Source organism: Ursus maritimus, unplaced genomic scaffold (genome assembly GCF_017311325.1).
Source record: "Ursus maritimus isolate PB19 unplaced genomic scaffold, ASM1731132v1 scaffold_9, whole genome shotgun sequence".
NCBI classification, from domain to species: Eukaryota; Metazoa; Chordata; class Mammalia; order Carnivora; family Ursidae; genus Ursus; species Ursus maritimus.
In genome coordinates, this window is record NW_024427107.1 from 79,810,485 (window position 1) to 79,832,940 (window position 22,456).

General features: G+C 60.6%; 1 protein-coding gene across 3 annotated transcripts in view; it reads left to right on the forward strand.

Annotated features, from left to right (window-relative positions):
- The first annotated feature begins 1,687 nt into the window (after nt 1-1,687).
- The window catches only part of LOC103656709 (IQ motif and ankyrin repeat domain-containing protein 1-like), a 23,064-nt gene continuing 2,295 nt past the window's right edge, over nt 1,688-22,456 (forward strand). Inside the window, exons 1-7 of one of the 3 annotated variants that reach the window (XM_040626160.1) lie at nt 1,688-1,772; nt 5,170-5,259; nt 20,919-21,052; nt 21,137-21,277; nt 21,378-21,575; nt 21,646-21,771; nt 22,226-22,382. In XM_040626160.1, the coding sequence (XP_040482094.1) occupies nt 1,688-1,772; nt 5,170-5,259; nt 20,919-21,052; nt 21,137-21,277; nt 21,378-21,575; nt 21,646-21,771; nt 22,226-22,382 (931 nt within the window). Of the gene's footprint in view, nt 1,773-5,049; nt 5,260-11,755; nt 12,144-17,391; nt 17,677-20,918; nt 21,053-21,136; nt 21,278-21,377; nt 21,576-21,645; nt 21,772-22,225; nt 22,383-22,456 lie in introns of those variants that run through there. The other 2 variants (XR_005833791.1, XR_005833792.1) reach the window with 2 other exon arrangements.

Consider the following 22,456-nt stretch of genomic DNA (forward strand, 5'->3'; position numbering starts at 1 on the left):
GCCGCGCTCCCGGCCCCGGGTCCCCGGCCGCCGCCGCCGCCGCCGCCGAGGCCCCGCCTCCCGGGGCCCGCCGCCCCCGGCGCCCATCCGCTCGCCGAAGCTCAAGGTCCCTATGCCTGACCCCTGACCCTCGCCCCGGAAGTCGAGGTGACTCGGAAGTTCCGGCTCAGTCGCTAGGAAACGGGTCAGCCCGACGTCGGGGGCGGGACTTCTCGCCCGGCCGGCGAGTTGGGGGAGGCAGGTGAGGCAGGTGAGGTCGCGGGGGCGGCGTCGAGCCCGTGGCGGGCCAGGGCCTGGGGACCCCGCGAGCCCCGGGGACCCCCCGCCACACCCGGGCACCCCGTAAGCCGATGCCCTCACAGAGGACCCCCGACCTCTGCATACAATACTCCCAAGTACCTGGGACCCCACTGACACACAGAGACACTGCGCCCGTAGACCCCCTGCCCACACCTGGGACACAAGGGAGCGTCCCACACACCAGTCCCCTCCAGGCCAATACCCCCACGTAGATGGGACCCCACAGGCACATCAAGATACACACAAGGGCTGCCACACACACCTGCCTCCTTACACACCAACGCCTCCACATGTAGGGGACCCTACGTGCACAGCAGCCCCACACGCCTATCACCCAGACACACACCAACCCCACACACAAACAGGGAAGCCCACAGTCGCTGACCCCCCAGCACAGGATTCCACGAGCACCAGGCCCCTCCCCCACAGAACCATGCCCATGTACATGACCCCTCACGAACTCGGAGAGTCCTTCACGATGCCCTGCTAGCATCGTTCCACGTGGACAGGGGACCCTGTAAGCACACTCTGACCCCCCCAAGAAGTCCTCAGTCCCCCCGAAACACTTCAGATCCTTGCTCAGAACCTCAGTTCCCCACTGGATCCCACTTAGGGCCTACCCTGCGGTCCACCATGTGTCCAAGCCAAGTCCCCTGCCCAAGGCTTCTCCCTCCCCAGTCCATGCTGGAGAACTCTTCCTGTCAGTCTCTGGTCCCCTTCCTCCTTGTCCCTCTTGCCACATGATCCCATCTTCTAGGTTTCCAGGGTTGCTTTCTGTTTTGTTAATTCCTCCCCGAAACGCTCTGAGACACCCCACCAGCAGAAGGTGGTGGGCACACAGGCAAGGGATCACACCGGGGCCCAGGCCATGCTGCCGTGCCGCACCTGTGCAGTGGGGGAGGCAGGGGGACCCAGCCCAACCTGGGCCAAGGGAGGCCTCTCAGGGGAAATAAACTTTGGGGTCAGCCGCCTGGACTAGGGAGAAAGGCATTGCTTCCAGGCCCTGACAACAACGCGCGTCAAGGCTGGAACAAGAGAAGGTTGGGGGCACAGAAGTGTGGGTGTTTTGGGTGGGCTGTGGGCAGTGGGGAAGCGCGGCGGCTTCGGCAGAGCGGGGTGGCGCTGTGTATTAGGACGAAGCTTGTTCAGCTGGTAGCCCGGTGGTTCGGAGCAGCTAAGTAGGTACCAGACACCCAGCCCTGGGGGTCCTTGCAAGCATTCCCCCGGAAGCTGCTGGGCACACTTGGGCCAAAAAGCAGGAACAGGCAGGTGGGTCTGGAAGCTGGCAGGAAGCTGGGTGGGGGGTGGGGGAGGACATGAGGCTATCTGTCCACACAGGCCACTCTAAGCACACACCCCTTGACCTTTCCTACCTGCCCCCAGGAAAATGAGCAGCAAGAAAGGGGGGCCCAGAGCTGCATCAGGGAAGTGGCAGACATCCCTCCCTGGAGCCGAGCCAAGAGCTGTTGCTGGTAAGTGCGTCTGACCCCCAGAGCACCTCCACTCCAACACCGACTTGTGAGACCCTCGCTGCAGCTGCCAGGGGTGCTCTGAGAAGACCCTTCCCTCTGAGAGTGGCTTTCAGGGGATCTCTGAATCTTGAGGATTCAAGGCTCAGAAGTCCATTCCAGACCCTGACCCTGAGACCTGTGCCCTGGGCGGGGACCAGGGGCAGTGTTGGGAGGAGCATAGCGTTAGAACACATGGAGATGGAGTGCAGGCCCATGTGGACTGAACACAGGTTCTGAGACAGAGCTCACTCAGAATGCATGTTGGGGGTTCTCAGGCCCTATGTGTGTGGTCCACTCTGACCCTCTGTTCCACCTGGGCCATCCCCTTGCTTTTCTCTGCCTGCGGCTGCTCTCTCAGGCCACCCTCTCCATAGCCACTCCCAGAGTGAATGGTGACAGCTCGCCCTTGGTTCAGTCCTGCTGTGGGTCAGGAAGGGCACCTCCTCTCATTCCTACCCCCACCCATTGTCCTTCCCTTCTCTGAGTCCCACTTCTTCTCTGTCGTGGCACTCAGGAGTTCTCTGTGAAGCTGTCAACACCTTCCAGGCTGCAGTTCTGGGTCCTTCCAGCACCCAGGCCTGCGCCGGGGTCTGTGTTGGCTAACGGAGCACCCAGCTTGTTCCCCAGATGCAGCCCCTCTGCTTGGAGGGGGGCTGACCCAAGTCCCTGGACCTCAGAGGGCTCGCAGATCACGCGCCCAGCTGGGGTGACGGTGACTACTCTTCCATGCCAAGCCGGGGTTAGACCCGGTTTGGTTTCCCAAAATAGCCCCAGCGGCGTCTGAGGAAGCAGCCTTTCTGGAATGAGGATGATGGTCCCAGGGCCGCATGTTTCTTCTGTGATCTCAAGCCCTGGGAACACAGACTGCAATAAACAGTGGAGACGGGGTGGGTGGCCAGGAAGCCTGCCGGGAAGCCCTGTTGGGGGTGTGGGGGGGTGGGCACGATCCTCACTTCTGCTGCCTGCTGACTGTCCACCTAGGCCCTTGCTGCAGCCCTCCCCCTACACACCCCAAACACTGCCCTGGACAGCTCCAGCAGCTCCCTGCCCTGGCCCACCTGGCCAGGATGCTTGGGTCCTTTGTAGGAATACCTCTGCCTCAATTTTCCTGAACAAATATCCTTTCTGGGCACTCTCTACCCTCCAAACACTGGGCCAGCCTGGGAGGGCTTGCTGTCACATGGTCACCCTGTGCGGTGTGAAAATGGACCCACAGTTATCCCACAGCCACCCTGGCCTCAGCACATGGTCCAGCAGGTATCCGTAGGTTGCTTGCATGGCTACCACACCCCCACAGACTGTGCGGAGCCTCCCCCACCCCCTTACCTGGCCTTGGGTCTGCAGCACCTCAAGGCCCTCGCTCCGGAGTTGCTCCAGTGCCATGGCCAGCTCCAGCCCCTCCACGCGCACCCAGGCCTGCTCCTCCTGTAGCTGCTGCAGCCACAGCTGCTCCTCCTGCCACAGCTGCTCCCTCCACAGCTGCTCCTCCTGCCACAGCTGCATCTGCAGCTGGACCTGCTGCCGCCGGTCCTCCAGCAGCCGCTGCTCCTGGGCCAGGCACAGCTGGACCTCGTGGAGCCTCAGCAGCTCGGGACCCAGGCCCGGTGTGAGGCCCCCTGCCCCACAGCCTTCCATGTCCGCAGGGGGGACCAACACCAGCTCGGACCCCAGAGCAGTGGCTTGCACTGGCCCCTCAGCTGCTTGTGGCTGCTCTGGCTTGGCCACCCTGGGGTGTCCCTGGGCAGCTGGCTTGTTGCTGGTCACGTGCTCTGCAGGGGCCACCCCCACCTTGTCCTGAGGGCCCCCTGCGGCGGGGGGCGGGGGCTCGGCCTCAGGGCCCTGCTGACCCAAGGCCTGCTGTGCCTTGCCGGCCCTCCTGCCTCGGGGTTTTCGAGCCCGACTTCGTTTCCCCGACATGGCCCCGATCCGGCACCTTTTACCAGGTGTCAGCTCCCTGGGGGCCCTGGCTCATCGCTGGCCAGCCGTGATCAGGCGGGCACAGCGGGCATCCCTGGGAGGCCACAGTGGGCCCTCTGCTCCTGCCCTGCCCCTCGGCTGGTGCCTGTGGCGCAGCCGCTCCGGGCCCCGGTGCTGCCTGTGGGCCTCACGGGCCCCACTCGTTGGGCTGGGCCACGCTGGGGAGTTTATAGGGACTCGGCGGCGTGGTGGCTCACCCAGGCGCGAGGGCTGACTAACGTGCTGACACAGGGCGCAGGACTTTACAGGCCACGGGCCTCGTTGGCCAGACTGGGAGGGAGACCGAGAAACTGGAGGAGGTGACTCTCGGCAACCAGATCGCCAGCTGTGTATAGCAACGAGTCTGGTCCTGCCCTGGGCGGGCCGCAGCGCCTCCTCCCCCGCCCCCGCCCCGCCCCTGGTCCGGGGCAACTCACCAGCCCACGGGCCCAGCAGCGGCATCCCAATCACACCATCCAGAGACCCTCACTGGCCACAACAATCCCAACCCAGCTAGCCTGGGAGCCCCCCAGCCAGCACACTCCTCTGAGCCGCACAGGGGCCCAGGCTTGCCTGGGGTGCTCTGTGGAGAGGACCAAACCGTTCGCCCAGCCTGGTGGCCTCCTGCCGGGGGCTGGTGGAAGAGACGGGGCCTGAGACCCAGATGGCATTTTGTGGACTGAGATGGGGCAGCAAGGAACAGTCCAGCCTGCTCTAGAGTGGGGCAGGGGCTCTCCATGCCTCCTGGTTGGGGGTCCACCTGCCCTGCCCACAGAAATAAAGGCCTTTGGTGGGAGGGGGGGGTGCAGGGCCGGCCCCAGTGCTGGCGTCCCTGGGCATCCTGTTGGGAGGAGGCCCCAGACAGCCTCCTCCCCAGCGTTTCCCCAGCCTGGGGCCGCTGACTCACACCCACGCCCAGGGCCCCATCCCAGCCAGCTCTGCCACACTGGCTTGACTGGTTTGCCCAGCACAGCCCTGCTGAGAGCACCCTCCTCTCCTCCCACTCAGCCCTGTCCCTGAAGCTTCAGGGGGTGGTCGACAGCAGGCCACCACCGGGGAGCGCAGGCGGACACACAGGGATACGGGCCAGGACGGCGGGCCGCGTTAGGGGTGGGGCAGAGCAGCGGCAGGTCCTCCCACCGGGGACTTGGCCACACCTGCGTTCGCTAGAGCTGGGGCTTCAGCGCCCAGGGGTAGGGGCTGTCCCGCCGGCTGGGCTCACCGGCGCCCCCGCGCGGCACCCCAAGGGGCGACGCCGGACTGCCGTGGAGGACACGCCCCGGGTGCGCGCTCCGTAACAGCTAAGAAGCACCTGTCCTCCCTGTAGCCCAGAAACGCCTCCCGAGGGTGATGGGAAGGGGTGACCCCACGCCTCCACCGCACTGACCGCCCCCTCCCCCAGGGAAGCCGGGAGAGACCCGCCAGCCGCCGAGGAAGACCGCCCGGCCGGCCAAGCAGCCCGCGGCCCCTGAGTGCCCAGAGGCCCCCGCAGGTGAGAGCCTGCGCGCCCCGCGTCCGCTCGGGGCGGGCGGGGATGGGCAGGCCTGGGGGTATGCTGGCAGGAAGGGGGCTGCCCCGGGCCGGGACTCGCATGGTGTGCGTGCATGGGCATGTGCGCGTGCACGCGCGCGGGTTCTCGCGGAGCCGCGCGGCCCTCCCCGGAGCAGGTGGAGCGAACCCCGGCCCTCTCTGACGGCTGCAGCTCCGTGCTTTCCCGGAGAGGGCTGGGCGGGGTTGGTCCGGTGCCCGCCTCCCAGGGGCGCGGCCTGTCCGGGAGTCCCTCTCCTTCGCGCCTTTAACTCGCCGTGGTCGTAGGGGGCCTTCCCCCTCCCGCTGCGTCCCTCCGGTCGTCAGCGGGGCGCTGGCGGGCGTCCTGGGGACTGGAGAGGGGGTGCCACCTTGGTGTCCCACCGTGCCTCTCCCACCCACTCTTGGGAGCCTGTGCCCAGGGCCTCTGTCGCAGGTGGTGGTCGTCCTTTATTTATGTATTTGTTTATTGGGGGGGGGCAAGGGGAGGGAGAGAGAGAGCGAGCCGGGAGCCCAAGGTGGGGCCTGATCTCACAACCCTGAGATCATGACCTGAGCCAAAATCGAGAGTGGGTAGCTTACAGACTGAGCCCCCCAGGCTCCCCAAGCTGTCTTCTCGGGCTGGCGTCCTCCACTGTGGTCTGGACACTGACCTCCAGAGCCCTGTCTTTAGCAAACCATCGTCCTGTGCCCTGAATCCATATTCCGCTGCAACCCCCAGCCCTGTCCTGGGTGTCTTCACACTCACCAGCACGTCCAAGTGCAAACCCTTCATCCCCTTCCTCTCCACTGCACCCTGGTGATCATGTGCCCAAGCCCTCATGCCCACAGAGAGGTCTTTGTGTTCTCTCTCTCCCTCCTCCCCGCCCCTCCCACCCTGGCCTTGGTCTTTTCACCTCCAGACTCCCATTTTACTTCTGGCCTGTCCCCCACAGAGTGGCTGGTCTCAACCCTCACACAAGCTTGGTCTTGTGTGGGTGGTGCTGGCCTTGCCCCAGGATAAACTCCCAGCACCCCACCCACACGCTGCCAGCCAGGACAAGGAGCCTGACCTTGTCCCGAGGACAGGGGTGGACCACAGATGGTTTGTAAAGTCCTGCCCACGGGTTTTAGAAAAGTTATCTACACACGATGTATTAATCGTGGTTCTGGATTATGCATAGTAGGACTCATTCTCTGCAATTTTTTTTTTTAAGATTTTATTTATTTATTTGACGGAGAGAGAGACAGCCAGCGAGAGAGGGAACACAAGCAGGGGGAGTGGGAGAGGAAGAAGCAGGCTCCCAGCGGAGGAGCCTGATGTGGGGCTCGATCCCAGGACCCCGGGATCACTCCCTGAGCCAAAGGCAGACGCTTAATGACTGAGCCACCCAGGCGCCCCTGATTCTCTGCAATTTAAGCAGAAATGGAATGTGCTGGAAGGATATTCAGTAGGTGGAGATTTGGTCTGGGAAAGAGGCAGACGTGAGAGGGAGTGCAGGGCACAGGCCAGGCCCCAGATGAGTCTGAGCGGGAAGTCCCATCTGTCACTAGAAGCCAGTGCTGGCTGTACCCTCAACTGCAGCTCCGCCAGGAACCGTCTCGACCTGTGCCCGTGGCCTGCCGTTACTCCCGGGAAGAAGCCGTCCACGCTTAGGTCACCCTCTCATTGTTGGGGAAGGAGGGACAGAATCTGTCCCCAGGCCCCTTTTTCAGTTTCTGTACTGGACAGGGGGCTCCCACCGAATTCCTCAGAACAGCACCCGAGCTGATGAGGTGGGAGTCCCAAGTCCTGTCCTGAGGACAGCAGGCCTGTCCTCTCTTCTCTAAGGCCAGCTGTTCTGGACCGTGGCATGAGGCTAGACAGGCCCCACTGCCCTGCCTCTTTCTGCTGCGAGGTGGGGGCTCAGACTGTGCATTCGGGGTTAGTAGGTCTGTGCAGATGGCAGCGTGAACAGCCAAGCCAGTAGGAGTCTCCCCGTAGGAACCCACGTCAGCCAAAATAAAGGGTGTGGGCCTCGCATGGAAGGGGTCCAGTAGGACGGCTGCATTCGGGCCTGGACACCCAGAGGATGAAGACGTGTGTGGGCCCCATCCCGCTGCCATGGCCACGTGGCTTGTAAGCCCTGGGAACAAGTCTTTGTGTCCATTTGCTGACCCAGAGCCTTCTTTGCAGTGGAGACACTGGCCAGCATCACACGGGTACACCGTTCTCACACTCTGGGTTTATTCTGAGAAGTCCGTTCAAAGGGCGTCTCCCCCAGTCTCCTCGCCAATGCCTGCGTTTCTGACAACGGGTCCAAAGCATCAGCCGGAGCCCAGGGGTCGGCACGAGAAGGTCACTGGGCAGTGTCTGATCTGGATCGGCCTTGATGAGAGCGGCTCGTGCTGTTGGGCCCCGGTGTCCCCAGCATCCCTGCCACCTCGGCCGCTCCGTGCACTGGCCTTCGCAGCAGCACTGGGTGGCCGGGGAGAGAGGCTGGCCGACATCCATAGGACACTTGTGACATACACCCGGGTGTCCGATGTCTCCTCTGCGGTGGACTCTCTCCGCAGCCGTCCCATTGAGAGGCAGAGCCAGCCCCACGCGCTGGCGCCCCGAGCCTGCTCCTGCCGCCTGCCCCGCGCATGCCTTTCCCAGCCCTGCCTGTCTCCGTGGTTCGCTTCCGGCTCCCGATGAACCAGCCAAGCCTTTCACCGTTGTCCTGGGGCCAGTTTTCTGTGCACCCCAGGCCACTCTTCGCATCCACAGGGAGCAGATGACCAGGTGCCCCTGGGCAATTGCCCGCACCGCTGCCCTGCAGGGTCCCCTGACGGAGGAGCTGTGATGTGGCAGCGGTCAGTTTGAGTTAGTGCCGCCGTGTGGACTCAGCTGTCCGCGCGTCTGCGCGTCCGTGCCGAGGCTTCCTCCACCACCTCTCGTCCCAGGAGGCCGTGGCTGTGGGCTGAGGAGAGGCATCGATACTACAGAAGAGAGGAGAGCGTGGCCCGGCTGTCTGCTTCATGTCTATCCTGCGATGGGTTCCCGCTGTGGCTGCCCAATGCCAGGAGTCCCCGGAGTGAGGACCGCAGGTTGTGATGGGCTCCCCTGACGCACGTGCTCTCGCCCCGATTGGACTCCCAGTCTCCACCAGGGCCTTGGAACCGCGTTCTGCCGTGACAGGCACAGCCTTACTCTAGAAGCGTGGAGTCCATGCCGCCCCGTCCCGTGGGGGCTTGCCAGGGGTTCCACAGGGCATCCTTCCCCCACAAATACCTGCGGGGACCATTAGCCTTCTGGGTCTCAGTAAATGGGGCGGGGCGGTATTCCCGGGTACGCCGAGCTGCTCTCAAGCCCTGGCGCGCTTGCCCACCGCTGGGCTGCTTTCTTGATGGAAGGAGGTACGAGGCACAACCACTTATTTTTGACCTTTCGATGTCCTAGCAAGTCCTCGATTTACGAACCCCGAAGGCTGCCCCGGGCTGGTGGTTTTGTCCCCCTCCGTCCGGAAGTCTGAGGGCCCGCGTGACGGCAGGGAGATCTGGGCTCCTGGGTGAGCTTCCTGTGGCTGAGCAGCCCACACTCAGCAGTCTGCAGCAGCGCTTGTTCGTTCCCCTGCACATACGTGGGTTCAGAGTCTGACACGGGCCCAAGTGCTCACAGAAAAGGCCTTAGGAACTGCGACCCTTTCCAGAGGCTCTAGAGGGAAACCTGTGTCCTTGCCCTTCTCCGCCTGCTGGGGTGCTCCTGTCCCCTGGCTTGTGGCCCCGCCGCCTCCAGGTCAGCACTGTTGCAACAGCTCCCTGCGGGCTCCTCTGCCCCTCTCCCACACTGAGGGACCCTTGTCATTACATTGGGTCTACCCGCATAGTCCAGGATGATCACCCTGTTCTAAGGTCACCTGATTAGCAGCCTTAATCCCCCCTGCATGTCACACAGCACATTCCCAGGCTCCAGGGCACACGACAAGGACATCTTTGGGGCGGCCCTTGGCCTCCCGCGGTCCCTATGAGCCGTAGTATTGCAGGAAGTCAGAGCATGGCCGTCCTCTTGAGAGAAGACGGTGAAGGTGTATTGCTGTCTTGGCCAGATGAGGGGGGTGAGGCTGTGGTCCGCGGCGAGGATGCGGAGGAAAGCGCCTGCCGGATCAACGGGTCTGTACCACCCACAGCACGGCGCCAGGGGCCGGCTTGGTCTGCTCCAGGGAAGACAGCGGTTTGCCACCTGTCCAAGTTCACCGTGGTCCGTCTTCTTCCACTATTCATTTGTTTTCTGCAAAGGCCAGACAGGTGAACTCCATGCAGATAGGATGGGAACCACTACTCCTGCTTTCCTCAGAACTGTTTGTCTGGTTTTTTTGTTTTTGTTTTTTTCAATTAAGGCTTTATTTTTTTAAGAGCAGTTTTAGGTTCCCTTCAATTGAGGGGAAGTGCAGAGCTTTCCCTCATACCCTCTACCGCGATCATGTACAATGTCTCCATCATCATCATCCCCACCAGAGTGGTGCATTCGTCACAGTTGATGGACCCACGCGGGCACACGTCATGAAGCCTCATCACCCAGCATCTAGTTGACCTCAGGACTCACTCCAGGTGCCGGACCTTCTGTGGGTTTGGACAGACGTGGAACGACGTGTATCCACCAGCAGACCGTCGTACGGGGCAGTCTCACTGCCCTAGGCCCTCTGTGCTCTGACTGTCCCTCCCGCCCCCCAGCCCCTGCAACCACTCGTCGGTCTCCAGGGTTCTGCCTTTTCCGGAACGTCGGAGACTGGGAGTCACACACGGTGGAGCCTTTCCAGACTGGCTTCTCTCACTTCGCAACGTGCGTTTCAGGTTCCCCCGCGTCTTTCCACGGCTGAGAGCGCATTTCTATCTAACGCTGAAACATTCCGTGGTCCGCAGGGGCCGCGGTTCACGTATCTGTCCGCCTGCTGAGGGCGACTCGGCTGCTTCCAGGTGTTGGTGATTCTGAACAAAGCTGTTACATACATCCATGCACAGGTCTCGATGTGGGTGTAAGTTTTCAACTCTTTGGGGTAAATACCACGGGACGCGGTTGCTGGAACACGTGGCAAGAGCAAGTCTAATTTTGTGAGACATGTCCACGCTCTCTTCCAGAGTCTCTGCACCGTTCTGCTCTCCCGCCAGCCACGGGTGAGCGCTCCCGTCGCTCCGCGTCCTCACCAGCATCTGTGTCGTCGGCGCTCTGGATTTTGGCCATTCTAGCGGGCGTGTCATGGAATCTCGTTGTTTTAATTTGCATTTCCCTGATGACATATGATGTGGAGCATATTTTTTAAAAATTATGTTCCGTCAGCCACACACAGTACATCGTTAGTTTTCGATGTCGTGTTCCACGATTCACGAGTCACGTACAGCACCCAGTGCTCATCACCGCGCTGCCCTCCTCAATACCCGTCACCCTTTTACCCCCTCCCTCCACCCGGCGGAGCATCTTTTCTATGCTTATTTGCCAGCTGTCTATCTTGTTTGAGGAGGTGTCTATTAAGGTCTCCGGCGCAGTTTTTATCTGTGTTGTTTGTCTCCTCACTGTCGAGTGTCAGGAGCTCTTGGTATATTTTGGATATCAGTCCTTTATCACATGCAGCTTTTGCAAATACTTTGTCCCAGGCTGTGACTTGTCTTCTCACTCTCTGACAGTGTCTTTCGCAGAGCAAAAGCCCAGTGTATCAATTATTTCTTTCATGGATGGTGCCTTTGATATTGTATCTAAAAATCGTCACCATACTCAAGGTCACCTCGGTTTTCTCCTATGTCCTCTTCTAGGAGCTTTATAGTTTTGCGTTTACATTTAGGTCTATGATCCATTTAAAAAAATTTTTTTTATTTGACAGCGAGCGCGCAGAAGTGGAGAGAGGGACAGAAGGAGAGAATCTTCAGGGGCGCCTGGGTGGCACAGTCGTTAAGCGTCTGCCTTTGGCCCAGGGCGTGATCCCGGCGTTATGGGATCGAGCCCCACATCAGGCTCCTCCGCTATGAGTCTGCTTCTTCCTCTCCCACTCCCCCTGCTTGTGTTCCCTCTCTCGCTGGCTGTCTCTCTCTGTCAAATAAATAAATTAAAAAAAAAAAAAGGAGAGAATCTTCAAGCTGACTGCCTGCTGAACAGAGAGCCCAACACAGGGCTCCATCCCATGACCCTGAGATCATGACCTGAGCTGAAACCAGGAGTCAGATGCTTAACTGACTGAGCCATGCAGGCGCCCCTGTGATCCAGTTTTTGAAAAATATTTCAGTTTTAAAGTAATATCTATAGCCAGCGTGGGGATCGAACCCACAACCCCAAGATCAAGAATTGCACAGTCCACTGACTGAGTCCCCCAGGTGCCCCTGGTCTGTGATCCATTCTGAGTTGATTTTTGTGAAGGCTGTAAGGTGTGTGCCCAGAGTCACTGTTGTTTTGTGTGGGTGACCCGTTGTGCCACCTCCGTTTGTTGAAGAGACTGTCTGTGCTCCGTTGTGTTTTCTTTGCTCCTTTGCAGAGACGAGCTGACTATATGTATGTGGGTCCCTCAAGTCTTCACGTTGCTGTGGAAATCTACAATTCCTCTAGGAAAGTACTGTTTCTCTCTTGTTCACCGTCTTGGTGGGTATGAGGAAGTTCCATGAGCTCCCGCTTGGCTCTTCCTGAGCGTCCTGACCGCCACTCTGGCTTGCTGCCCCTCAGGACACCAACACCATCTTGCAGCCACTTAACCTCTTCTCTTCTAGAATCTGGCCACCCCCCCCCCCCCCGCCGAGTGAGTTCTGCATTCACTCACAAGTGTCTTTCTTCTCGTTCTACGGTTCTACGAAGGGCGTCTTCTCTGACCCTTTGCAAGGACCCTGGTCAGGTGGAAGGTTTCCAGACTAACATTAACCATTTCCTGCCAAAAAAAAAAAAAAAGTTTTTTGGAAGCAGGCTATTTCTTCCTGGAGCCGATTGGCACTTCCCTGCTCAACCTGTTGTAACCCCTGACTCTGCTTACCTGCCTGGGTGCAGCGGGGGGTGATGGGGCCCCATCTCTCCAGGCGCCTAGCTCGGGTGAGGTCGTGACATGGTTCAGAAGGACCGCTCGCATTGTGGCAGAGAGCTAGCCGCATGGTCGCTGCTGAGGCGCGAGAACATGTAGGCGGGAAAGAGGAAATCCCTTCTGCCCCATCCTGCCTTCCAACCCTCCTCCTGTGCCCCCTGTTGGCAGAACAGGGGAGGAAACTCTGGCCGCGGCCCCAGCACTGCAGAGCGGAACCGAGGAGGACGTGCTCCAGCCCTCGGGCTGCGGCCTCCGCACCGCCGTTCACACGTACGCGCCCTCGCAGAGCCTCTGCCTAACGCACTGCAACCTCTGGAGGAGTGAAGACATTCTGAGGGTCCTTCCAGCAGTCCAGCATCACCTTCACATCCCTCCGGGAACCTGGATTTTCTGAAGCTTAAATACTAAATTGTAAAGTTTACCGGTATCAACAAGTCTTATGTAAAAAAATGAGAGACTAAGGGGCGCCTGGGTGGCTCAGTCACTTAAGAGTCTGACTCCTGGTTTCAACTCAGGTCCTGATCTCAGGGTGGTGGGATCGAGCCCCGTGTCAGACTCTGCGCTCGGTGGGGAGTCTGCTTGGGACTCTCTCCCTCTGCCCCTCCCTCCCGTGCCCTCTTTCTTTCTCTCTCCAAGAAAAATAAATAAAATCTTTTTTAAAAATTAGAGAATAGAGTAGAAAAAGATATCAGTTAATATCTATAAATGTATGTGACAAATAAGCAGGAAGTTGTGCACCTGCTACCCCCACTCTTGTCCCTGAGACCCATCGTGGCCGCGGCTGCTGCTCAGCACCCCTGCCCCTACCCCGTGCCCTTCGCCCTCAGCTAGGGCGTCGGTGGGCCTGGGTTCCCTACCTGGAGGGTGTGAATCCTCGTGGGTTCTCACACTGCAGGGGATACCCGGGTTCCAGACATCGCCCTCCTGGCCCCCGTGAGGACCAGGGAGCTGCCCCACGGGAGGTCAGAACCTGTCACCCCCGTTGGTGTAGAAATGCCCTTCTTTGTGTGTCAGACTCGTGCTCGGGCGGAGGCCTCCAACTGCGGTTCAGGCCATTCTTACGTCGCCCGGTGGAAGCATTCCCTGGGAGCCGAGCCCTCCCCCCGCAGAGGTGCGAGCCCTGGAGAGGAGGGACAGAAAGACCGCTGGGGGGTCGCTGGGGATGATGGGGGCAGAAGCTGCTCCTGCTTCTGCCTCCTGGTGGCCGGACACGTGTGTGTTGGCTGTGGCTGGAACAGCCACGTGTTGGTCCTCAGTTGCTGCTTCACGCGTCACAGTCTTGTGGCTCCAGGGTCCTCTCTCAGTCCTGCGGGTCAGGCGTCCAGGCACAGCCCACGTGGGTCTCTCTTGGGCTGCGGTCTCATCCCGAGGCTTGGCTGGGGAAGGGTTTGCTTCTTCGTGGGCCGTCGGGTGAGACCCTTGCTTTCTCTGGGCTGTCCTGCCACGTGGGTCTCTCCAGCGGGCGTCCTACAGTATCCAGTTTACACATTGAGGAGCTGAGGGAATGGCCACACGGGGTCCCGCAGAACTACCAGGCCTGGTCTGTGAGCTGGGGCCCGAATCCCACTGTCTCCTGCCCACTGGGGGATCAGCGTGGTGTCTGGGGCCCCAGTGCCTGTTCTCGGGAGTCGCTACTGCCCTTCCTCCAGGGACGGTCACCCGTGTCCATGCACAAGCTTGTTTGTGGGGCTCGGAGGCAGGTTTACTGTCCACACTGCGGCAGGCCGCTGGTTCCTCCCGACGGGACCCAGGCCTCCCGCTCAGCCCCAGGTGCTGATGTGGCTCCTTGTGATACTGTCTCTCACCGTGGATTACCGGCAGCTCGCTTCCTGTGGCAAGGAGCTCAGCCACAGCATCCGTATTCCATTGGTAAAGTAAGTGTTTTAACATTTCATCACTACACCAGAGAGCGGATCCTTTGCAACTATTCAAACTTGTTAGGAGAAATTTTAAATGTCAACTTCATTTTTTTTTAAGATTTTATTTATTTATTCGACAGAGAGAGAGGCAGCCAGCGAGAGAGGGAACACAAGCAGGGGCAGTGGGAGAGGAAGAAGCAGGCTCACAGCGGAGGAGCCTGATGTGGGGCTCGATCCCATAACGCTGGGATCACGCCCTGAGCCGAAGGCAGACGCTTAACCGCTGTGCCCCCCAGGCGCCCCAATTGCATTCTTAGATGAGTTATGCAAGTTTGACGACTGGGTTCTAGACAACTGGATTATTTTTTTAAAGTTTATTGCACTGGGGCGCCTGGGTGGCTCAGTCGGTTGAGCATCCGACTCTTGATTTCAGCTCAGGTCGTGATCTCAGGGTCCTGGGATCGAGCCCCGTGTTGGGCTCCCCACTCGGCAGCGAGCCTGCTTCTCCCTCTGCCTCTGCCCCTCCCCCGCTTGTGCTGTCTCAAATAAATAAATATTTGTAAAAAGTAAAGTTTATTTATTGAAGTAATCTCTGCACCCCACGTGGGGCTGGAACCCATGACCCTGAGATCCAGAGCCGCACGTCCTTCCTCCCGACTGAGCCCAGTAGGTGCCCCTAGACAACTGGATCTTTCGAATCGCACCAAAGTAGCCACTTGTGGTGAATGTTTCCTGGGATGGAATCAACATATGGATCAGACCAAGAGCTGCGTGGCGTAACAGGTGCTCCGCGTCCCTTTGAGGAGAAACGGCCCGGGGACCACAGCTGGGATTCGAACCGCCTTCCGACTGAATTTGCAATAGTTCAGTCCCTCCAAAAACTACCCATTTTCGGCAGAAACAGAACTGAAGAAGTTAGTTCTCTCTGTCGGTTGACAGAGGCTCTTCCCTGCACTCCGTTTTCTTTGATTCCCTCTTCTGATTGGAAGAGCGTGGCTCTTCCGCTTGGCCTTTCCTGCAGGAGCCTGGTGATGAGGGTCCCGAGAGCAGCGTTGGCTGCGTGCTTACTGTGCGCCACAGCCCGCTCTACGTATTTTGTGTTGATTAATCAGAAAACCAAGCCCAAGCCCAAACGCTGGGGAGCAGGTGGGGTGGTTTTCCCTATTTTGGGGGCTCACGTGGTTTCCTGACGCACAGTCACACCTGGATTTTGCGTTGTCTGCCTCAGTCTCGCGTCTGTAACATAAGAGATGGTTTTCACAAGGTCAAAAAAAGCCCCGCAGGCTTTGATCTGGGAATTTAGGGGTGTTTCACGTGCCGCTGTCTTCCGGGGGCCCTGCAGCGGATCTGACCCTTTAGCAGCAAGAGCACAGGGAGAGAAGCACCCGCGGGGGTGGGGCTCCGCCAGCACAGGACAGACGCACGACACTAGACAGCACCCCCAAAATCCGGTGCCTTGTAACACTGTGAAGCCGTGACAGAAAGTCAGCCACTATCTCACCATCTGGAACAGGGCCGCGCGGACACGTGGCAGTCTGCTGTTTCCGTGTCCTGGTTCCTCCTGCAGCTGCGCCCGCATGGCTTTGGAGACGCCGCTCTGGCTCCTTGCGTCCCCTGCTCTGTCTCCTCCCGGTCACTGAGTGTGGGCCCCGGGGCTTACGGAGCCGGCGGCTTTCCCCTGAGGCACCAGGCGGATGTGGCACCAGCCCGTTCACTTTGTCCCACAGGAGGCTGAGTTCTCATTGCACGTGGCCCTCAAAGATCTTGTCAGTTGTGTCCTTTACTCTTTGATTTGAGAGAGTCGCGGCTTCCACCCAGGGGGTCCTTGAATTTCCCAACACGATTGCTTTTCCATTTTCCGTGCAAACAAGCCAGTTGTATTCTGAGCTCGTCTTTGTGAAGAAACTCGTGGAAAGCGGCCAGCATCTCTGATGCCTGCTGCGCACACCTTCTTGCCCCGCGTCCTAGAGCGACAGGCTCCCGAGATGCCCGCTCCGCCTTCGGTCTGGCCTGGAGGACGTCCTCCCGCCGCTCCGCCTGCCGCCTGCAAGCGCCACCCCCTCCCTGCCGCAGCCCAGGCCCCGGTTTCCGCCCGGTGCTCGCAGTGGTGGCGCCCACCTCCTGCTACCAGATTCTGAGTCGGTCGGGAGAGCCCAGGCCTCCAAGTCACAAGTTTCTTGCTTTAAAATAACAAAAGCTTAGGGTTGCCTGGGTGGCGCCGTTGGTTAAGCATCAGGCTCGTGGTTTCGGGGTCGTGGGATCGAGTGCTGCATTGGGCTCCTCGCTCTGTGGGGAGTCTGCTGGAGAGTCTCTCTCCCTCTCCCTCTGCCGGGCCCTCTCAAAATAAAGACATAAATCTAAAAAAATAAGAAAAGGTTATTTCCCTCTCGGGCTGTGCTGCCGGGCCGGGTCCGCGGACGAGCCCTCCCCTTCTTCAGGTGCCGCGCGGCTCTCCCGCGGGGCGTGGCCGGGACGGTCGCTTCCATGGCCTTTATCGTTTTTTGTGTGTTTTCTCCTCTGACACAGGGCTTGTTATAAAATGTATTTCAGAATTTCTAACTATATGGGTATCTAGTTAATTTTTCCTTTCATCTTAAGCTTAATGCAGCTACATTCAGAAAGTGATCTGTGATTTCAAGTACGTGATGTCTGTTAAATGTGCTTTACGGCTCAGGTTTTGGTCAGTTTCGGTAAATCTTCCCTGTGCGCCCGGCGAGTCTGTGCCGCCCGCGGTGCCTGGCTTCGGCGCTCACCCTGCCCGCCGGGCGGCTGTGCCGGCCACACCGTGGCGGCTTCCGTGTCCTCATGGGCTTGCGGCGCTCTTTGTTCTGCCAAGTACCAAGAGGCCTGCGCTGACCTTTCCCGCTACGTGTTCAGATCCCTCGGTTTCTCTCCGCGGTGTTGATGTGTTTTGGAGCCGTGTCTCTGGACGGCAGCGGCCTGGCAAGAGCCCGGCTGTCTTGGCGGCGGCCGCCTCTCTTCTGCGCTGCTTCTCTTTAGTGCCAGCGAGGCTCACTGCCACCCACAGTCGGGCGTCCTTTCTGTTTCCTGCTGCCCGGCGAGCGGGCCTACACTGAGCAACCAAAGGCCGCACAGTCCTGTGGGACCCGGGCCGCCCCGTCTCGGGCACCTGCAGTGGCGATCTGGACGCTGGCCAGGGCCGCAGTCGCGTCTGGAGGCTCGCGTGGGAGGCGCGCACCGCAGGGTCTCTCGGGTCATTGGCGGGTTCGTGTCTCGCGGTTGCAGGCCTGGCTCCTGGCTCTTGGTTGGCCCCGGGCCGCTGTACGGCCAGTCAGTCTGCGTCAGCCCGGGAAGCGCCATCGCTGTGGCCGTGCTGGTGCGGCTAGAAGCAAGTCACGGGCGTCGCCTGTGCTGCGGGAGAGGGCGCCACCTCGCGCTCTGTCCGCCACGACGTTTCTACGGCAAGCAGCTCGCGGCCTCCTGCCCTGGAGTTTTCAAGTCTAGCGTGACTGCCCGCCGTCCTGACATCGCACGGACTTCCGCACTCTTCACCACCCCTACCCTCTTCCCACGTACGTGCTCTTACTCTGTGTGTGTTTGAGCTCTCGTGCGTCTGTGCGGCTCTCTCTGTGGGACCTCAGCCCTGTCCGCACCTGCGCACCGGGCTCGGCGGCTCTATCCCGCCAGCAGCGAGCCTCCTGTCCCTTCCGCAAGCGAGGCTGGCTGCCAGGCCCCTCTGGGTTCTGTTTGCCCGAAGGTGTGTTTATCTCACCTTAAATTTTTAAAAAGATTTTATTTATTTATTTGAGAGAGCGAGAGCACGTACGACCGGGGGAAGAGGTGGAGGGAGAAGCAGACTCCCCGCTGAGCAGGGAGCCCAACACGGGGCTCCATCTCATCACCCTGAGATCATGACCTGAGCTGAAACCAAGACGTGGATGCTGTACCGGCTGAGCCCCCGAGGTGCCCCTTCCTTTAACTCACGTGAAGACTTTTCCTGCTCTGCTGGGTTTTTAGCAGTGTTACCCGGCTGTGCTTTGGGGGGTGTGTGTGTTTCCCTGCTTGTTTTCATACTTGCCCCACTTGGAATTCATAGCCCATGTCAACGCTGTCACTTGATGTCTGTTGGTTTTGAAAAGTTTTCTTTAGGTGTTGCTCCCTCCTCCCTGCCCTTTCCGTTTGCAACTCGAGTGACCTGGGCATTAGACCTTCCCTCTCGTCTCTGCGCCTCAAGCCCGGCCGTGTCCATTCGCATCGCGCTCCAGCTCACAGGTTCTGTGTGCGGCCGTGTCCGTTACGCCGTGAGGCTTGCCCGTCGGACTCCCAGTTTCAGGTTTTGTATTTTACATTCTCACACTTCCATTGGGTTCTTTATTATTGTTTCCAGCTCTCTGCCCAGACTTTTTAATCTGTCTTTCAATTCCCTGAACATGTCAATGGAAGTCCGCGTTCCGGAGCCGCTCGTCGGCTCTGTCTGGGTCTACTTCTGTTGTTTACCATTTTCTTCGTTTTTCAGCCATATTGTGTTTCCTCATTTGCCTGATTATCTTTCGGGTGCCGCACATTGCATGTTAAACATTTTGGAGGGGCGCCTGGTGACTCAGCCGGTGAAGCAGCCCCGCGTCAGGCTCCGCGCTCAGTGTGGAGTCTGCTGGGGACTCTCTCTCTTCCTCTCCCTCTGCACCCCTCCCCCAACTCGTGCATACGCTCTCTCAAAAAAAAATTTTTGTTGAGATACGCCCGAGTTCTGGATGACGTTCTTCTCCTCCAGAGAGGATTTATTTTGTCTTTGTCGGGCGTCAAGGCGAGGGGGACCCCCAGATCGCCTTGAGCCCATCAAGGACTCAGTGATTTGCAGCTGGGCCTTCCTTTCCCACGAGGGTTCTTCATTTCCCAAAGAATGGAGTTCTTCAGGATTTCTACCCAATAGGGCTGCCAGATAACATACAGGGCACTCATTTAAATGTGAATTTCAGATAAACAACAAATCCTTTTTTTTTTCCGTGCGCATCTCCAAAATTGTGTTTTGTGTTGTTATTAGCTCACGCTGGCAAGCCCAAACCCAAAGCTTTACTGAGCGCTCCGAATCACACACAGGTCTTGTCTGCTTGGTGCTGTGGTCGGCCCCGGCCTCGCCTCCCTCCCGTGGGTGCTGCCAGGTGAAGCCCCCCGCCCCCGGCTGGGACCGCCCGCCCGTGCTCGCCGACCGCCTTTGCACGCCCAGGTCATAGTGGCGTCACTCTGGGAGGAGAACACGTACGGAATCTTCTCCAGCTACTGCTTCCCTTCAGAATCCCGTACGCTCTGATTCGGGAGAGCCCGACTTGCTTGCTTTTCTAGCTGGGACCTTGAGGAGCTTTTCTTGTTTTTTTTTTTTAAGGTGCAACAACCTGGTTAGGATGTGAGCGATGCTAGTGGTTTTGATTCCTGGCATATTTTTTGTCACTCTTAAGATTTATTTCAGGAATTTTTTATGTATTTCATCTGTATTTTCCCCATTGCTAGTCTCTGCGTCCCAGAGACACGAATTATTCTCGCATCCCTGTCCCCCCTTCTGCTGCGTCTCCGCTCACTTCACCCATGGTCACCACCCCCACTTCCCGCCACACCGCCACTGGCCTGCGGGACTGAGCGTCCCTTCCCTCTGTCTCTGCGCCTGCGCCAGTGCCATCCTGCCGCCTTAGCCTGGTCTCTGACCCCTTGTCTCACTGAGTCCCTCTGGGGCTCCTCCGTGGCTTGTGGTGTTTTCAGAGAGCGGGCTTCGTGGCCTGTGTCCCTGGGGCCACCACACGGTCACCACGCTGTCCCCTGCAGTCTGTCTCGCCTGCCCTGGCTGTTTCTTTTCCCGCTGAGCGTGGTTAGCGCTGTGATGCCCGGAGAACTCCACAAGCCCGCGGAGCAGTTAGGAACGTTCCGGAGCCCACCAGTGCACCAGCATTAGACTTGAAAAGCCCCGTGGGGTGTGACTGCCATCAGTGCCCTGTTTCCGAGAAAGGGACATGGAGGCCCAGAGAGGTAACCGACCCGACCTCAGGTGGGCAGAGAGCCCGCAGGGCCAGGTGCAGACCCTTGTCCGGTGCAGGCGGGGTCTGAGGCTTGGCGTCCTGCTCAGACCTTCTGCTGTGGCTGCTGTGCAGGGGGCAGCTGTGCAGGAAGACGACACCCTGGGCTCCCTCTCCCGAGTCCCAGTGGGCTGGTGGGTTGGGACCCCTGCTTCAGCCTGGCCAGCCCAGCCTGCACACATGAGTGCCTGAATGCTGAGGGGGGCCCCCTGGCTTTCAGGGGGAGGGGTCCTGGGGGGGGGTGCACGGGACTTCTCTGCTGGAGGCCACCTTCCTCCCCATCCCTCAGGCTCCCTGCTAGCTCCTCCAGCGGGTCCGCAGCTGGGGATTCCCGGGGTCCCAGCTGTGTCTGGGCTGGGGAGGGTCAGGAGGCCTGGGCCCTCCGTCCGCTCTCGGTTCTGTTCTCCTACCTCCTCCCCTGCTCTCCGCCAGTGGATTAATGCAGTGTGGCCTCATTTGCAGATATTAAAGATTTTAGGTTTAAGCAATCTTTGCACCCAACGTGGGGCTCGAACTTACAACCCTCAGATCAAGGGTCGCAGGCGCCACCGACTGAGCCCGCGCGGTGCCCCAGCCTTTGTGGATTTTAGAACATTTCTGGCCTTCGGTTGGGTGGAAAGCCCTGTGCGGGCTCCGCTCGCCGTGTGGACCTGGAGATCCGGTGCGCCTGGTGCGGGAGGCCCCGGGGGCTGCTGGACGGCAGCTCGGAGAGGACCGGGACCCCAGAGCCCCTCTCCCCCCACCCCGCAGGGCCAGCTGCGGAGGACCGAGCGGCCACTGTCCTCCAGTGCGCCTTCCGGCGGCTCCGGGCCAGGAAGGAGCTGGCCCGCCGTCAGCGGGAGCAGCAGGACTACCAGCGGCAAATGGAGCAGCTGCAGAGGGAGGTGAGGCTGGCTGCGCGGCCGTGGGGGCGCCAGGACCCCCGCACTCGGGCCGGGGAGGGTCTCCCTCGCCCGGTCTGCCCGCAGGCCTTCGTGGCCCTGGTGCGGAGGGAGCAGGAGGCGGCGCGGCGGCGGCGGGAGGCGGCGGAGGAGGCCGAGCGGCGGCGGCGAGAGGAGCGGCAGCGCGGGGCCCGGCTGCGGGAGGCGGCCAGCCCGGCCGGCCACGGCGTGGGCGATCCAGGCTGTCCTGCGGGAGGCGGCGGGCGGCGGGCGGCCCGGGCGCCCGCTGATCACCGCGGCTCACGGCGCTCCACCGCGCGCCACGGAGCGGACCTGCGCGCAGCGAGGCAAGCTGCTGACCGCTGAGCGGGGCCCGCACGAGCGGGGCGGCGCGGCCGGCGGCCGCGCGTGCCCAGTGAACCCAGCGGGGCTACGCGGCAACACGCCGCTGTCGGAGGCGGCGGCCGGCGGGCAGCCCCTGGCCATCCAGCTGCTGGCCGAGCAGGGCGCCAGCCCCAACAGCAAGGTGGGCGTCGGGCCGGGGCGGGGGCCGCCGGCCGCCCCCAAGAAGCCTGGCTCAGGAGCCCCTCGCGCAGGGCGCCTTCGGCCGGACGCCGCTGTACCGAGCGGCCTTCGGGGGGCACCTGGAAGCCGTGGAGGTGCTGCTGAAGCTCGGAGCTGACCCCCGGGTGTACGCAGAAGACGGCAGCACCCCGGAGCAGGTGTGTGCGTGAGCGTGGCCGGGAGCACCCCCTCCCCTGCGACGGCGGGCCCCTTACCACTCCTGGAGGGGTGGGGAGGCTTGGGCTGCGGGGGCTGGCTGTGCCCTGCAGGTGCAGACGGCCAGGGAAGGGGAGGGCCGACTGGGACCGGGGTGTGCAAACAGGGCAGTGGACACCTGCCGGGGGCCTGAGGGACTGGCCAGTCGGGGTGGAGAGGAGGGGATCCCGGAAACGGACGTGGAGACCGTTTGGTCTTGGTAGGGAGAGGCCCAGAGGACCCTTGGGTGTCTCGTTTTGGGGGGCAGCTGCAGCAGGATGGTCAAGGTTTTGGGGCCGTGTTTCAGCCCATTGGCGCCTTTTTTCCGTAACACGGGATAGCAACAGAGCCTCCTCCCAGGTTAGCAGAGCATGGAACCCACGCTCTGAGCTCCTCGCCAGTGCCGTCGGTCCCTAGGTGGCCTCCTTGGACGCTGTGGCTACTGTGCTGCGGTCATGGGATCTGAGCCTCACGGAGGCCATGCTCCAGAACATGGAGGCCGAGCGGCAGCGCCGGGCCCAGGAGGCTGAGCGTCATGAGGAGGCAGAGGCCAAGCGGTGCGGCCGGGGGGAAGGTGGGTGGGGTGGGGGGTGGCAGGGAGGGCCTCTGATGACCGGGCCACTCCCCTCCCCCCCCCCCCCCCCCCCC